Below are 17,092 nucleotides of genomic sequence, written 5' to 3' on the forward strand. Positions count from 1 at the left end.
AAGCATGAAAAGATGTCCCATGTTAAACACTCAAAGAGCCAGAGACATACATGTGTAAAGCGCTCAGTCCTGCTGACCTCAGAAAGAATCACTCTCACAGTGGCACCCCTGCCAGAAGAACGAGGGCTTTACTGGAAAGACACCAGGTTTTGGCAAGGCAAACCTGCTTTGTGATTACTGCAGTTTTTGTTCTGCTTGAGACTCACGCTAATAAATTCCTCTGCAAACGCACACACAAACACACGTGCAGCCGCCTTCAGTGTGCCCATACGGTACCATCTGTTAATACCTGAACCGTGGCGACAGAAAAAACACCATACTTAATGTCAGGTCACGTAGAAAGGCAACATCTGATGCATGATGCAAGACCCTGAAAAGATGTAAACACATGCAAACTCTGACCCCAATGTTGCTGCATTAAAGCTGAAATGTGTCATTTAGGTGCCTCTAGTGGCAGCAAACAGAACTGCACAAATAATGACTGATTTCAAACAGGTTTTCACGAAAAGCTTCCAGAGCGCTTGCAATACTTCTGACCCTAAAATAAATAAAAGTTCACCAACCAAAATAACAAAATTAAACTATGTAAACTGAAAAAACAATAGACATTTTGAGAGATTCCAAGCTTAACCCTATCCGGACAGCCGAATATTTCAAATTAAATATTTTAACAAAATGTACTTCTATGTTTTCACTATTTCTTATATCCCTCCCTGTTCTAGCTTATACGATTTTAGACAATGTTTGAACTTTTGTATTCCAAGCACTTCTTGTGTTATTGCCTCCTGAAGATGATTTACTTGTATTCCTCACTTTGAATAAAAGCATTTGCTAAATGAATAAATGAAAATTTAAAGAGATAGTTCGCTCAAAAATGAAAATCCTGTCATCATTTACTCGCCTTAATGTCGTTCCAAACCCATAAGACTTTGGTTAATCTTCGAAACACAAATGAAGATATTATTAATGAAACCTGAGAGGTTTATTATGGAAGTTTGTTTCCACCATGAAATAAAATTTCTCACAATTCTGACATTTTTTCTCAAAAATTGCGAGATATAAACTGAAAAAGTAAGTTATAAAGTCAGAATTGCGAGTTATAAAGTCAGAATTGCGATATATAAAGTCAGAATTGCGAGTTATAAAGTCAGAATTGCGAGATATAAAGTCAGAATTGCGAGATATAAAGTCAGAATTGCGATATATAAAGTCAGAATTGCGAGTTATAAAGTCAGAATTGCGAGATATAAAGTCAGAATTGCGAGATATAAAGTCAGAATTGCGAGTTATAAAGTCAGAATTGCGAGTTATAAAGTCAGAATTGCGAGATATAAAGTCAGAATTGTGAGTTATAAAGTCAGAGTTGCAAGTTATATAAACTCACAATTGCGAGAAAAACGTTTGATTCATATGGATTGGTTTTATGATGCCTTTCTGATCTTTTGGACAGTTTTGGATACCTGGACTTCCAATGGAGGGACAGAAATCTCTCAGGTTAAATTAACATTTCTTAATTTGTGTTACGGGATTGAGATGACATGAGATGAGTAAATGATGACAGAATTTTAAGAACATTCAGGTTTATTTCTACAGCCTGGATGTGGAGTTTGCAGCAGTCGCACTGATGAATTAAGCCCAGCTGAAGCCCTCCGCTCTGGGTCGCGTTCCTCACACCTTCCCCTTTCACCAGACGGAGGAAATTCCTGCCCTCCGTTCCCATGACGACCCCCTACATGTCGGAAAAGATCTGCGGACGCAGCAGTCGGGAATATTAACGGGGTGGGAGACTGTCGCCACTGTTATTAACCAAATTTAAGTAGATACTTATGAAACAAATGTGCAGGACGGGATTAGACCAAACCTGGAAATACTCGTCTAGACCTGCAGTTCTCAACAAATAGGTCACACGTCCGTTCAAATTGGTAAACAATACCAGTACTTGATGTTCGAAGTAAAAAGCATTTGAGAAGGACGCCGGGAAACCAGATCAAACTACAACCTAGAAAGAAGCTGGAGGTGTCTAGACAGAAACAGGGAGTGATAATTAGACGAGAAGAACGTAGGAGTGAATTAGGGAAGAGAGCGATCTGCTCTGCAGTACAGACTAATGAGATTATATATATACACACACACACACACGGAGAGAGAGAAAATCAGGTCAGATGTTAATGTGTGAACACAACCTGAGAGTGTAGAACAAATCCTACACACACGATCAAAACACTGCTGTAGATGATTCTAATCATCCAGTCACACGCACAGAAGTTATGCTGAGCATCATCAGTATTTTTCATCAGTTAACATCGGTCTGATTATTTATCATCATAACATTCATCAGAAGAGTCACCGTGAGTGGAATGTACATAAATATACTATTGTTCACAAGTTAGAGGTCAGATTTACTTTTATTTTTATACTTTTATTCAGCAAGGTGGCATTAAATTTCTATTTCAAACGCTGTCCACAAGGCTATTGTACATTACAGCTTATTTTTATCAGTTCTTTTGCCTTTGGGTTGTTATATTTCTCACAGATTTCTGCTTGTTCTAAATCAGATACAGATAATGTAACCCAGTAAGGATTACATTTATATGACTGCATTAGTGAGAGAGCGATTGTGTGTGTGAATTAATTCTACCTGGCAGTGTCTCTCTACTAATAGTGAAGCTGTGGGTTTTAGTTAATAAGAAATATATGCTAGAACTTGTCAGTTTCCACGGTATTTTATTGATGAATCACAGAACAGTGTTGACAATACATTTCTGCACTACTGAATGATTTTGTGTTCGCGCGATCTGCACGTGATGGATGCGCTACTGTCTGTATGTGTGTGCGTTATAATGCAGCAGCGCAATAGTTTAGAACGGCAATTAACTTCCGTGTACAATAAACTGTTAATAATAAATAAACGTGCATTCACCCAATCAATACAGAGCATATGATGGTATAATCAAATATATATTGTGGAGCGCTCTCGGAGTATGCATTTATTTGTCATTTTAACTGTTGGAAACAGAGCGTGAAAGTGGATTTCTTATCCTTTTGCGCCCTCTATAGGCCATGACCAGTGACTAGTCGATATCAAGCTTAAGCTTAAAGGGGTCATGAACTGCATTGTTTTGTTGTTTAATAATGTTTCCTGGGGTGCACTTAAAATGTTAGTATGCTTTTTACATCAAAAATGGTCATAATTTAAAAATAAAAGGCATTTTTCCTACCCTGATTTTAGCCCTCTTATTTGAACGCTCTGTTTTAAGGGGCGTGTCTGCTTTAAGAATTCAGTGTAAATGTACACTGCTGTGATTGGCTAGCATCTTTGCATATAAAATAGCTAAGTATTACTCTTTTAGCATGTTTTTACTATTACAGCTCTCAAGATTAACTAATCATGAAAAGTGTTATTATAGCATTACATTTAGATCTATGGCATTATATTTAGATCGTGGCATGAAAGGTTGCAGAGATGAACATTGTAGCCGATCAGACATGTTGTTGAGCGCATGAATGCAGTGATCTTGACATTGCAACTCAATTTCTGCACATTAACGAATGCTTTCATTATAACTAACAGTGCAATCGTGATGTAACTAAGAGATTTCTTGAATAAAACGGGAGTTTTGGCATGAGTCACTGATAAACTCGTGCCGTTTGATTGACAGCTCCAGCTATTGTAAAGGGAGCGTTCTTTGATCGCTTTCTATATATAATTTAATCACCGTTTTAATAACAAATTATTTTCATTCTACCAAGAGAAACAACGTGAAGTTGAGCGTTTAGTCACTGGTTTGATTTACTGACACATAGACGAAGAACATCTGACTGTACATGAATCATTAATATCAGATCAGGCATTAGAATTAACACAGTTACTTACATGTTGTTGCATTACTGTCGAGTCCATTTCGTAAAAGTCTGTTTGCAAAGCCTGCGCTGAAATGAGATTGATTTACCAAAGAATCCACAGTGAAATGTACCAAATACATTTGTTGAAAATAAATAACCATATTCCTAGCATTAGGATCCTTTGAAAGGTAATGTTATTTTTAGTCCTGTATCGCTCATCATCTCACTAACACGCAAGTGGGCGGGGCTAATGTTGCAATGATGAAGTAGGCGTTGATTTCTTCTGCGGAGGCGGCGTTTTACTAGGCATATTCCAGGACGAGTCGTTTGCTGGGCCTGGTGTCAATAAAAGCTTTTATAACAAGGGAGTTTTCAGTTCTGAAACTTACAGGATATTCTTATAGTACAATGACCTCTTTATATATATATATATATATATCAAAAGCTACTGTGCAACCCCCACTGCACACTATAATAAACAGATGCCTGATTTCAATTGAAGCATGTAAAAACATTAAACTGCGTTTTTTCAAATCAGCCTGATCAATGCGGTTGCCGGATTCCGGGTGGTTGCAAGAGCGTCACTATGTGGTTGCTTGAGAAATCCGAACAGTGTGGGATATGCACCAAAGTTTAACACTTATGGTAAGGAGTTTGTTTACATCACTAACCGTCAGCCAATATGACTCATAAACCTAGAGAGAGACAGAGAATGATGCTACCGAAAATCAAATTGCGTATATGTGAATTCTGAAGTAGACAGAAAGGAACAGGAAGTGCACATGCATCCAGTGCCAGACAGTCATTAGTCATCTGTCTGTGTGCATACGTGCATGAGCGTGTGTGTGTGTGGTCTAATGATCAGCTAATGACTGTGATGTCAATACCATCTAAGCCAGTAAGAGGCAAACTCCTGTCTCCATGGTTACAAGCCCCTTCGCTCTCAAGCAGAGGTCAGGGGTCAAAGGTCAGGTCAGTGATGCCAAGAAGTAGACGACTGTCGCCATGGCAACAGTCAGGTAAGTCACGGAAGTGAGACGGAACAAATGGATGTTCATCTTTAAGGTAAATCAGATGCTTTGCTTCACTGAGATTTGAACACCGGTTTTGACACATTCTGATCAGAAACTGAGCGCTGGACTACATATTGGCTTTTAGAGGGGTTCAGGAAAACTGTAAACGCTCCAGCTGCTGCTGGGACAATCAAAAGAGCCTTTAAATGGCAGAGATGAGAGGAGAATCACACAATGGTGAGGAGACAGAAAATAAAACGAGGGAGGAAAAGAAGGGCAGAAGAAGAGACAGGTAGAAAGTCTGTGTGTCTTTAGGGAGATGGAAAATGGGTCATTTTCTGACCTGTATTAAGACACTGAGACATAATCATCGCACTGAAGTCTGTCTCTCTTTTTGCACAGATCAGGGTTATTATATTTAACTACAACTTAAACCATAAAATTACTTTTATTACTTCAAATAAAATAAGCATTAACTGAATTTTCTCATTTTCGTATGCATATTAGCTGCTTTAGCAGCTCATCCAGTCAGATTGCTGATATCTGTCGATATCCATTTCATAAGAGGTTTCAAAAGCTCTGTATGTACAGACACACAGTCTTAACATCACAAACTGCATCTGTTCTCATAGATTGAAGGAAATCCCATGGCGATAACAGTGACAGCAGACAAAAACAGTGTGTGTGTGTGTGTGAGAATGTTGTTTGTCTTATAAGATATGACAAAGGAAAGGCTTGCAAAATCAAATGTAGTCTAAACTTGTGCTTGATAACTCTCGTTTAGGACATCCTTCCCATAAAACTCCCATGAAACAGTCAGAGCTGGAACACAGAGCCAGATTCTACTGAAGAAAAGGTGGTTCTAGGAAAAGTGTCTCATCATTGACTCTTAAACCAGCAATGTCTGGTTTTCAAAACAACATCATCAACAAAACACAAACCTAAATTGCTTCTGTAATAATGGCACTTACGGGATGAATACTCTAATTGTATAACTCTATCAAGCTTCACAGCTATTTAATTGTTTAAATCATGCTGTACAGCTATTTAATGTACATCTCAGTTTTCTGTCCATCTTAAATAAAACAATAAATAAATAAATATTATCATTAGTATTTAGTAATAAATATTCAAAACAATAATTATATTTTTATCTTTTTATTCATCTTTTATAATTAATAATAATTGATTACTAATTTAAATACCTAATGTTTTTTTACTCAAATACCTTCTGAATGCTTCATCAGAGCTCATGATGGCATTTTTACTATTATTACTGATAAAACATTATATTTAATGGAGAATAATGAATAATTATTATTATTTTTAATCTTCATAATTATTATTATTATTATTATTACTAATATTATTTAAATAATATAAATAATGATGATTTTATATATTTTTTAAAATTAAAAACTAATTAATTGGTATGAATTTTACTCATTTAAAAACTTCTAAATGCTTATTTTATTATTATATTTCTTATTATATTAATACAAAAATAATAATTATATTATATTATCATTATTATTTAATAATATATAATATTCAAAACTATAATTATATTTTTATCTTTTAATTCATCTTTTATAATTAATAATAACTGATAATAACTGAAATAACTGTTTTTTTACAAAAACCTTCTGAATGCTTCATCAGAGCTCATAATGGAATTTTTACTATTATTACTGATAATAAATTAATAGGAGTAATTCATAATAATTATTTTTAATCATCATAATTATTACTATTATTATAACTATTATTATTTAAATAATATAAATAATGATAATGATTTTTTTTTTTTACAGTTAAAAATAAATTGATTGGTATGAACTTCTAAACACTTATTTTATTATTATATTTCTTATTATATTAATAAAAACAAAAAAACAATAAATAACAATAATGTTTATATATTTTATTTATTTATAATGGATTACTAAGAATTTTATTTGTTAAACATTTTTATAACTTCTGAATGATTCATCAGAGATTGTGATGGAATTAAGATGCTAAATTAAATTATTTTGGGTGTGAAAATATGCTCTCTAGAACTAGGAGTGTGTCATAAACGAAGACTGCAATGCACATGTGTTTTTTCGTGGGCAGGTTATGTAGTAACAGCAAGTGATGTCATCATTCAGTGGAACTGTGGTAGAAACTGATGGAAAAGGGAGTGTGAGTGAAGATATTCAGATGACAGATGGACAGATGAAGAGGAATAGATGTGAATGGAAGGAGTAGGAGACACAAAGCAGGGGTGTGGGGCTTAATCAGGACAGCAGACAGCAGTCTGACCCACCCAGACACATAGCAGACATCTGCAAGGCTCCGGCCTCAGGCTGTTTGTGGAACAAACACACACACACACACACACACACTGAAGACTCCCATCATCTTAAACACACTCCATTTACATCCCTATTGTCCCAGACACCCCGCCCCCTCTCTAGGGGGCGGCAGAGCAGGTTGGCTGCTGCCCTCTAGGGCCGAACACACTGACCTAAATGACCTCCTGAAACAGCCCCTCCCCCTTTCCTCCCAAGCTCCGCCCTCCCTTTATGTCTACTATGTGTCTTTATGTCTAGCCAGAAGGACTGTCTGCTGTCTGGAGACACACACACACACACACACACACACACACACACACACACACACACATTCACGCATGTCATATGGAGATAGAGGACTAATGATGCTCTAAGATCATGTCAAGGTTGCTGTTTACACCTGGTTTTAACATCAAATCACAAGCTGAAGCCAAAGCAAATGTGTATAGGCAGGGCTTGATGCTTATTTTTCCCAAGGAGCACATGTGCTTCTAATTTGAAAATTTTAGGAGCGCATAAAAAGGTTTAGGTGCGCAATGAAAACTGGCCAAATAATTAGTTTTTTTTCTTAAGAAAGGATACAAGGAAACATTTAAAAGAAAAATAGTTTTATTTAAAGGGGACCTATTATGCCCCTTTTCACAAGATGTAATATAAGTCTCTGGTGTCTCCAGAATGTGTCTGTGAAGTTTCAGCACAAAATCCCCCACAGATCATTTATTATAGCTTGTCAAATTTGCCCCTATTTGGGTGTGAGCAAAAACACACAGTTTTTGTGTGTGTCCCTTTAAATGAAAATGAGCTGCTGCTCCCGGCCCCCTTTCCAGAAGAGGGCGGAGCTTTAACAGATCACGCTTCGGTTGCTCAACAACAACAAAGCTGGAGAATCTCACGCAGCCAAAATGAGGATTGTCAGTAACGGTGTTCAGCCTTACATTGTTCAAACTGGAGTCGACACTGATGGAGAGACTCAGGAAGAAGTTACAACTTTTAGAATGAAACTGGACGTTTCTGAATGGTTAGTGGATAAATTTATGTAGTTGCTGTGGAGTTGATTCAACTCATCAACTAGCATGTGCCGTCATGTTAATCATTTGTGCAAATCCAGCGTTGAATTGACCCTCACTGAAAATTGAAACTCTTCCTCTTCTCTAAAGCAGCCCAACATGGCCTCACCTCCTTTGTTGCGTGTTCCTGAGGGCAGGGTTTATGTAAATTTTAGGGTTAGTGATGTCACCAACCCAGGAAGAAGCTTGTTGGACCAATAAATACCAATTAAAAACCAGAAAAAAAAAAAAAAACGTTTCACATAATGCAGGATTTATAAACAAGCAGAAATGCAAGGGGACTCTTATTTTGAAATGTCTTCACTACTTCCATATGCTCATTTAAAACGATGGGGGGAGATAAAATATGCTCTTTTAAAACCATTTAAATGTAAACATTACAATATAAACACCATGAAGTAAATATTGTCATAATTCATCAACAGTAAATCATAAGCAATTAATTGGCATGTCCCTGTAGCAGCAACAGCAACGCGTTTTTACTTTGAAATGTGCAGCACTCATATTTTTATTTTATTAAATTATAGCCTTTTGAAGTTTAATAACCTTAAGACAAATCACGATTCCTGTTTTCCGGCCCCAAATTAAGACCACTTAAAAAGACTTTTGTTATACCATTTAAAACTTTTTATGACCTTAAATATGAAAATGGAAATTAAATTTAAGACTTTTTAAGAAGCCACAGAGACCTACTTTTTATTCGCACATGTACTCCTTAATACAGTTCACACACATCTATTTTTAGTCATAAATGCATGAAATGCTCAAGCCCTGATCGTTAAATGTGAATCAGTGAATTGAGGGACTGACTCACATAGTCAGGCAGGACGGTCCTGTCGTCTGCTCCCAGAGGCCCACGCAAGGACTGGGTCGCCTGCTCCAAAACTTTATTGTGCTTCTTTGACAGCAGAGCAAACAAACTGAGAGAAAAAGAGAGAGAAAGAGAGAGTTAGAACCACAAAGTCTCGCTTGAAATCAATTCACAAGATTGTATTTGTCTCATCTGTCACAGTATCAGCAGAAAATCAAAACAGCATGTCATGGTGATGAACGACACTCTCGTAGCACTGCTGCGTTGGCTTTGCCTACCAGATTTTCTGACGTATAACATCGTAATCTCATCTGCCTATGAGAGGAGAAACTGCATCTTAGGCGATGCTACCCATGCAAAGACCGTTCATAAAGGTAGGCAACTTAAATATGCTACCTTCGACGATACCTCGCTTTGGAAGGCAGCACAACATGTATAGAGGGTATGCACGTGACATCACCATCGGCCGTTATAACTGCGGTTACGCCCACTGAGTTCTGCATAATTGGGTGTTTTTAAATAAACACTGATAAAAACTATACAAGTTTTAGGGTTGGACGATATAATGAAATATATAACATTGATATAAGTGATCACTCCGATTTAGATCTACCTGTATTGTAGTTATATAAAAAATGTTCACAGGCAGATTTGCTTTATGTATTTTCCCAGCGTTGAAATCAGGCACATATAAATGTCAGGAAACATGATTCCTGGCTGCATGTCAATACCCATGGATTATGTTTCTTTGACATGTTATAATGAACACTTTTGAGCCCAACCTTTAGTGTAATCGTTTGTTTTACTCGCGTTTTCGCAGTTTCCTCTATTAAATCCAGTCATGCAGCAGCTCTTTTGCCACTCAGTCCAGCTGAGGGAGCATGTCCCGGCGGGAAAGTGACGTCTATGTATATTCTCAAATCTTCCTGGAGGCAATCCCACAATGCATTGTGATGAGCTCAGAAAAGATGGCAGGCAAAGCAAGAGAAATGTTGATTATAAATATGCTTGTATCTCATTCAACACTGAAGATTATCTATAAAAAGGTTTTGTGTATTTAAAAACACATTATTTTGTAGTTTTCTTATGCAGTTGACTTAGTGAACGCAGTTCTGCGCTTCCATGTTCTACGTCAAAACGCAGACTCCGTATTGGCCAGCTCCTGCGTCAACATCATGCATCATGTTGCTCACGTGAACAGCGTCAGCCAATACTGAGCCAGCGTTCGGACGTAAACACAGAAGCGCAGAACTGCGTTCACTAAGTCAACTCCGTAAGAGACTGACAGTGAAGAGACAAAATTGTTGAATAAATTAGTTATTTTTGTTTTGTTTTTGCACACAAAAGGTATTCTTGTCGCTTCATAACATTAAGGTTGAACCACTGCAGTCACATGGATAATTTTAACAATGTCTTTAATACCTTTCTGGGCCATGAAATTTGACATTGCTGTATAGGGAGGTCAGAAACCTCTCGGATTTCATCAAAAATATTTTAATTTGTGTTCTGAAGATGAACGAATGTTTTACAAGTTTGGAACAACATGAGGGTGAGTAATTAATGACAGAAATTATATATATTTTATTTCTGCTTTATTTCAATGAACAAAAATGCTTTAAACTGAAGCCAGTAGCAAGTTGAGTTGCTGCCTGCGTCAGTCACTTCACAGTCAGGTTCAATGACAGCTATAAAAGTTCTAAGCAGCTCACTAGGCTTTGGGACTGTGCTCCGGTTTCAGAGCTCTTTTAATGAAGCTTAAGTTTGTACAGTGTGTAATTTGGGTCAGAGTTTTCTCTCAGGTCTGGGCACGAGGGCTGGATCAGAAAAACCTCCAGACTTGAGTTTCTCAAATCCAGCTCGACAGAAAAATGGGTCACATTTTAGACTCGGGGAGACAAAAGCCTACAGGACAGCATGATCTTCTGAAGCATTTCTGCCTCGCTCTGAGAGTTAAAAATATAGAAACCAGGCTAAAAGTTTCCAACAACTTATATTGTATTTGTATGATCTTTTTTTTTTTTTTAACAAAAGCCTCAGTCACAATCTTTGCCATGTAATTGTGATACAAATACAGCCTGACATTAACCAGTGTTGCTGTTAACTAAAACTATAAAAGATTGTTTTCGTTCTTAATTCAAATATATGGAAGCTTGTTTCCACCAAGAAATAAAAAAATAAAAAGGGTAATTGCGAGTCAATATCCCACAATTCTGAATTGCAAGTGATAAAGTCAGAATTGTGTGATATAAAGTCAGAATTGTGTGATATAAAGTCAGAATTGCGAGTTATAAAGTCAGAATTGTGAGATATAAAGTCAGAATTGTGAGATATAAAGTCAGAATTGTGTGATATAAAGTCAGAATTGCGAGTTATAAAGTCAGAATTGCGAGTTATAAAGTCAGAATTGCGTGATATAAAGTCAGAATTGTGAGATATAAAGTCAGAATTGTGTGATATAAAGTCAGAATTGCGAGTTATAAAGTCAGAATTGTGTGATATAAAGTCAGAATTGTGAGATATAAAGTCAGAATTGTGAGATATAAAGTCAGAATTGCGAGTTATAAAGTCAGAATTGCGTGATATAAAGTCAGAATTGCGAGATATAAAGTCAGAATTATGTGATATAAAATCGCAATTACGTGTTATAATGTGCAATTGTGAGGGAAAAAGACTGACGTTTTTTTCGCAGAATTGCGAGTTTATATCTCGCAATTTTGAGAAAAAAGTCAAAATTGTGACTTTATATCTTGCAATTCTGACTTTATATCTTGCAATTCTGACTTTATATCACACAATTCTGACTTTATAACTTTGTAATTGCAAGTTTAAATCTTACAATTCTGAGAAATAAAATCAGAATTGTGATGCAAACTCACAATTGCGAGAAAAAAGTCAGAATTATGAGATAAAAAGTCGCCATTATCCTTTTTATTTAGTGGCGGAAACAAGCATACATACAAATAAAATATAAATATTAAATGAAAAACTTAAAAAAGTACTAAAATTAGTAAAACTAAAATAAAATAAATTAAAGCTAAATAGAAATATAAAAACTAAAAATGACAAAAAGCACATAACATTACTAAAACTTAAAATTAAAAAAATGAATAAAAGCTAATTCAAAATATTAATAAATACTATTAGAACTATTTGCATCGATAATTTCTATAATTGAAGGAAATACAAGCATCACTTCTCTTTCCCACTGAGCTTGTTGCAGTGCATTCTGGGATTGTCAGATGCTGTCTAGGTAGGCAGTGTACTATGTCGTCATGTTGTAAGTCAAAAATCATTCTCACATGCATACATATACCCACATTAACACCTTTGTGACCTGGACTCCACCCTAGTAAGTGTGTGTAATAATAGCCAGCCTGAGATGAGCCAATCATTGTATGTTAAAGGCAGAATTAAACATGAATCATGGGTAATGAGTTCCCTCACTATGGTGACCTTCAAATCCTTCTCGTCTGCTGGTGCGTGTGTAAGTATGTGGGTGAAAGACAATGGAAGTGCTGTGCATGTGGGGTGATGGAGAGCAGCAGGCATGATGGGAAGGATTAATGCGTCTCATACTGATGACCTCATCAATCACTAAAGGACGGCACATGCCTTGAGCTCTAACCATATGAAGCAGTCATACAAAACACACACTCTTACTTCTTATCACTCTTACAATCCTCGAGCATGTTTAGAATTGCATACTATCGTACTACTCCTACTAGAACTGCAGTATGAGAATTATGCAAATGTTCTGCAAAATGAATAAACCATAAAGTAATTGCAGTTACATTATATTATTAATATATTATTGAACTGCTAAGTAATGAATAATTTATGAATATACTGTATATATTTATATAAGGGTGTAACGGTACACAGAAGTCACGGTACGGTACGTACCTCAGTTTTGGAGTCACGGTTCAGTACGATTTCGGTACAATAGAAAACATGGTCACACTTTAGTTTAGGGTCCAATTCTCACTATTAACCATGAATTTTGCCTCAATAAACACCTAATTACTGCTTACTAATAGTAAGGTAGTTGTTAAGTTTAATTATTGGATAGGATTAAGAGATGTAGAATATGGTCATGCAGAATAAGGCATTAATATCTGCTTTATAAGTACTAATAAACAGCTAATATCTTGCTAATATGCATGCTAATAAGCAACTAGTTAATAGTGAGAATTGGACCCTAAACTAAAGTGTTGCAGGACAAAGGAACAAATCCACAATGCGAGGTTTCTTTTCCTTTACTTTGAACAGACAGTAGTGCAAATCAGAGTTTGTTGTACCTAGTGGCATTTAGTCCCTTAGTTGGTCAGTACAGCCTCCTATAGAGGGTATGCACGTGACATCACCATCGACCGTTATGACTGCGGTTACGCCCACTGAGTGGCAAAAGACTGAGTGGCAGCATTGGTTTTCAGCGTGAATGCCGCTAAAAACACACAAAACACTTCCAAAACGGGAAAGAGCTTTGCGATCGACTGTACAAATAGATTTGACACAAAATCGGAGGTATATTTTTACAGACTGCTGAAAGCTACAGAAAAAAGAAGCAAATAGGTCGCTGCAATTCACAGAAACAGCTGGACTCCAGGCAAAGAAACATGTTTTGCAGTTATCATTTTGTGTCAAAATGTTGGATTTTGGGGTAAAATCATACCCTATATATTGTATTGTTATATATTGTGTTAACAACTTATCAATTAAATATTTACTATCTTATATTCTGCATAATTGGGTGTTTTTAAATAAACACTGTCAAAAACTATACAAGTTTTAGGGCTGGACGATATGACGAAATATATAACATTGAAATAAGAGATCACTCCGATTTAGATCTACCTATATTATAGTTATATAAAAAATGTTCACAGGCAGATTTGCTTTATGTATTTCCCCAGCGTCGAAATCAGGCACATATAAATGTCAGGAAACACGATTCCTAGCTGCATGTCAATATCCATGGATTAGGTTTCTTTGACATGTCATAAGGAACACTTTCGAGCCCAACCTTTAGTGTAATCGTTTGTTTTACTCGTGTTTTCGCAGTTTCCCCTATTAAATCCAGTCATGCAGCAGCTCTTTTGCCACTCAGTCCAGCTGAGGGAGTGTGTTCCAGCAGGAAAGTGACGTCTATGCATACCCTCTATAGTGTATTGAGCACTAAGCAGTAAACAGAATGCATTCTTGCATAGGTCATATTTTTTTGCAGGGCTGATAAAAAAAGGAATTTGGTCACAATCAGCTACAAAACTGAAAAGCATCTTGTGTTATAAAAGTACAAAATAAACAGAATAATGAAAAATAAAACTTGTGCATTAGGAGTGTTAGAATTTGCTCCACTTAAAACTATATTTAAATATTCAAAGCTTAAGCCTAATCCTCCTATACTTAATTTTCCCCGTTCCGCACACAGTTGAGAGCGTGAGCCTTTCAAAGTATAATCCTTTGTCTGTGAGCGCAGAAAGACACATTAGACGCGTGCGCACCATCTAGTGGACTTCGCGTGCACGCTGTTCTTCTTCTGCTCTTTTTCCTGTTGCGGCGGTTAGCAAACAGCGTTGCATTACCACGCGCGCACCCTTCTGGATTGGAGTGTGGATCGCCCGTGACTGACTGTATTCGTCGTCTGACTGCATGAACTGAAACCGCGTTGTCCATGCATTAAAATATAGTACGTGAAACAGCAAGTTTCAACAATAAACACTCAGTAGTAGTTCAATTTAGTGTTCAAACATATTTTGCATGTTTAGTCGATTGCTATATATAGCGTTCCAAGACACTTCAGCGGGCCTTTAATAATAATAAAAAACAAAGATATGACATCCAAAGTATGTAAGATAGTACAACTAGATCTCTTTTATTGAATCCAAAAGGTTTTAATTATATTTTGTTACATATAAAGATATTTTAAAGATTTTGAAGTGTCAAAAGGTCATTCTGTTTAACCGTCCAAAGGCCAATATAGCCATTTCATTTGTTATTAAAATATCTTAAAATGTAATAAATGTATATATTTTTTATTCTGGCATGATTTTATAACATCATATATCAACATAGTACAAAATTGTATTAAAATTATGTGTAGAAGTCGTTGCTTTGTTATGAGAAAGAATGTCCGGAAAAATGAATTTCATTAATGTCATTCGGAGTAACCAATATAAAGGGACCATTTTGGATCAAGTCATGTGGTCAATATAATGTGACAGGATGTGACATCATTCAGACACCTGCAAAGGACCACATGGTTGTGAAGCAAAGTAACTAACTCTCTCTTAACTATTTGAAAAGTTGTTTTCACTTGCTCATACGCATATCCCGAAACATCAGGTCATTCGGTACAGCCGCTATAAAACATGGAAAATGTTGTAATATTTTAAAAACTTGTACTAAATATAAAATGTCTGATTGTCCTTTTGCTAGCTAACTAGCAAACTAACTAGCTAGATATCAGCCTGTTAACATTGTTTAAAAATATCGTCATTCGGTATAACCAAAAGTGTCATTCGGTAAAACTGATATTATGGTTAAACTGAATGACTTTTTTGGTGACAAATTTTGTCCATCTTGTAAAAAAATGACAAAAGCAGTGATAATTGATTATAAAAACCACATAATCTCATTGTTTACACCTAATAAAACTTCAAAATTAATTATATCTCCATTATACTTCTTTTACACTTTTAAAAACCTTATTTGTCAATAACCCATATATATTATATTATATATATTATATATATTGTGTCTATATGCTGCATTGATGTTCATCAAAAATCTGATTGTGATGGCTGCTGCAATAATTTCAGTCATGGATTTTTATTCTGACAGCTAAAAACATCTTGCATCATGGAGAAAAACAACAACATGTCATTATAGTTTGTGTCAAATTAGAGTCGGATCAACTCATCCGCCACCATCTGCTGTGAAACCATATCCTCCAAAATACACCGTCACATTTCCACAGGAAAATCTGGGTGGTGTTTACTGGTACAAAACAGTGTTATTTTATTATCACTGATATACTACTACAGTTTGTGTTAATATTTTGAATTAAAGTCTATTTTTACATTTTCTGGTTTCATTTTAAATTTAAGTAAAAGTTTTAGTAATTTTGTTGTGTCTTTTTGTCATTTTTATTAGTTTATTTAGATTTAATTATTTTACTAAATGAATATGATACATTTTGCCTTGGCAACTAGCTGAAATAAAAAAAGTTTAAGGGTTTTATTCCAGTTAATGTTTATTTTATTTCAAGTATTGACATTTTTATATTGTTTTAGGTTTGTTTTTTTGTTTTAGTTAATGATAATAACCCTGGAACAAAACTCACCACCATGATGCTAGACTGTTCTAGTTTGTTGCCAGGGTGTTGCTAAGTGGTTGCTAGAGCATTCTGGGATATACTGACCCAAAAGAGCTTCCTCACCCATTTTATGGTCCAGCAGGATAAATCATGCATCTGATCATTTAGTAAAGCAACAGCACACCCTCTCATGATTTGAGGAATCAAGGTCGACACAAACTGAAATTTAAAGTATATGCAACAGTGCTTGACTTAGCAAACACCACGCAAACAGGAAAACAAATCGTAACATAAATATTATCATCCCGTTCTGGTCTTATTATCAACTGTTTCCTCTAAAGCAAACAACAGCAGCCCACAAGCAAAAACAAGAAAGTCCACGCCGATGAGAACTCAAACATCAGTCGATGATTATTTTGTAATGTTGCTGCCATGCATGCTGCTCAGGACTTGTTCGGTCTGAGATTATAGTTTGATTTGCATTTATTTTGGGGATCAAATCTAGCAGGAAGGGCAGATAGCAGAGTTGAGAGTGTTTATATGAAACACCATGTCACTGTGACCTACTGAGAGAGTCAGAGCACATTAAATGCCCGCTGGCACACACACAGAACTATCTGTCCGTCTGGTCTGGGTTTTGATCTGTCTGATACACACACACTGTCTGGAACGTTCAGTCTAGCTAAATCTGTGCGTCTGTCATGTTC

At 36.0% G+C, this 17,092-nt stretch overlaps 1 protein-coding gene across 2 annotated transcripts in view; it reads right to left on the bottom strand.

Annotated features, from left to right (window-relative positions):
* dym (dymeclin) overlaps window positions 1-17,092 on the bottom strand; it is an 86,952-nt gene that overhangs the window by 22,902 nt on the left and 46,958 nt on the right. For both annotated transcript variants that reach the window (XR_007927262.1, XM_051878272.1), the window contains exon 14: window positions 9,074-9,179. Coding sequence is in view for 1 of the 2 variants with exons in the window: in XM_051878272.1 (XP_051734232.1) it covers window positions 9,074-9,179 (106 nt within the window). In the remaining variant the exon portion in view is untranslated. The remainder of the gene's footprint in view (window positions 1-9,073; window positions 9,180-17,092) is intronic.

This window comes from Ctenopharyngodon idella, chromosome 21 (assembly GCF_019924925.1).
Source record: "Ctenopharyngodon idella isolate HZGC_01 chromosome 21, HZGC01, whole genome shotgun sequence".
Taxonomy (NCBI): Eukaryota; Metazoa; Chordata; class Actinopteri; order Cypriniformes; family Xenocyprididae; genus Ctenopharyngodon; species Ctenopharyngodon idella.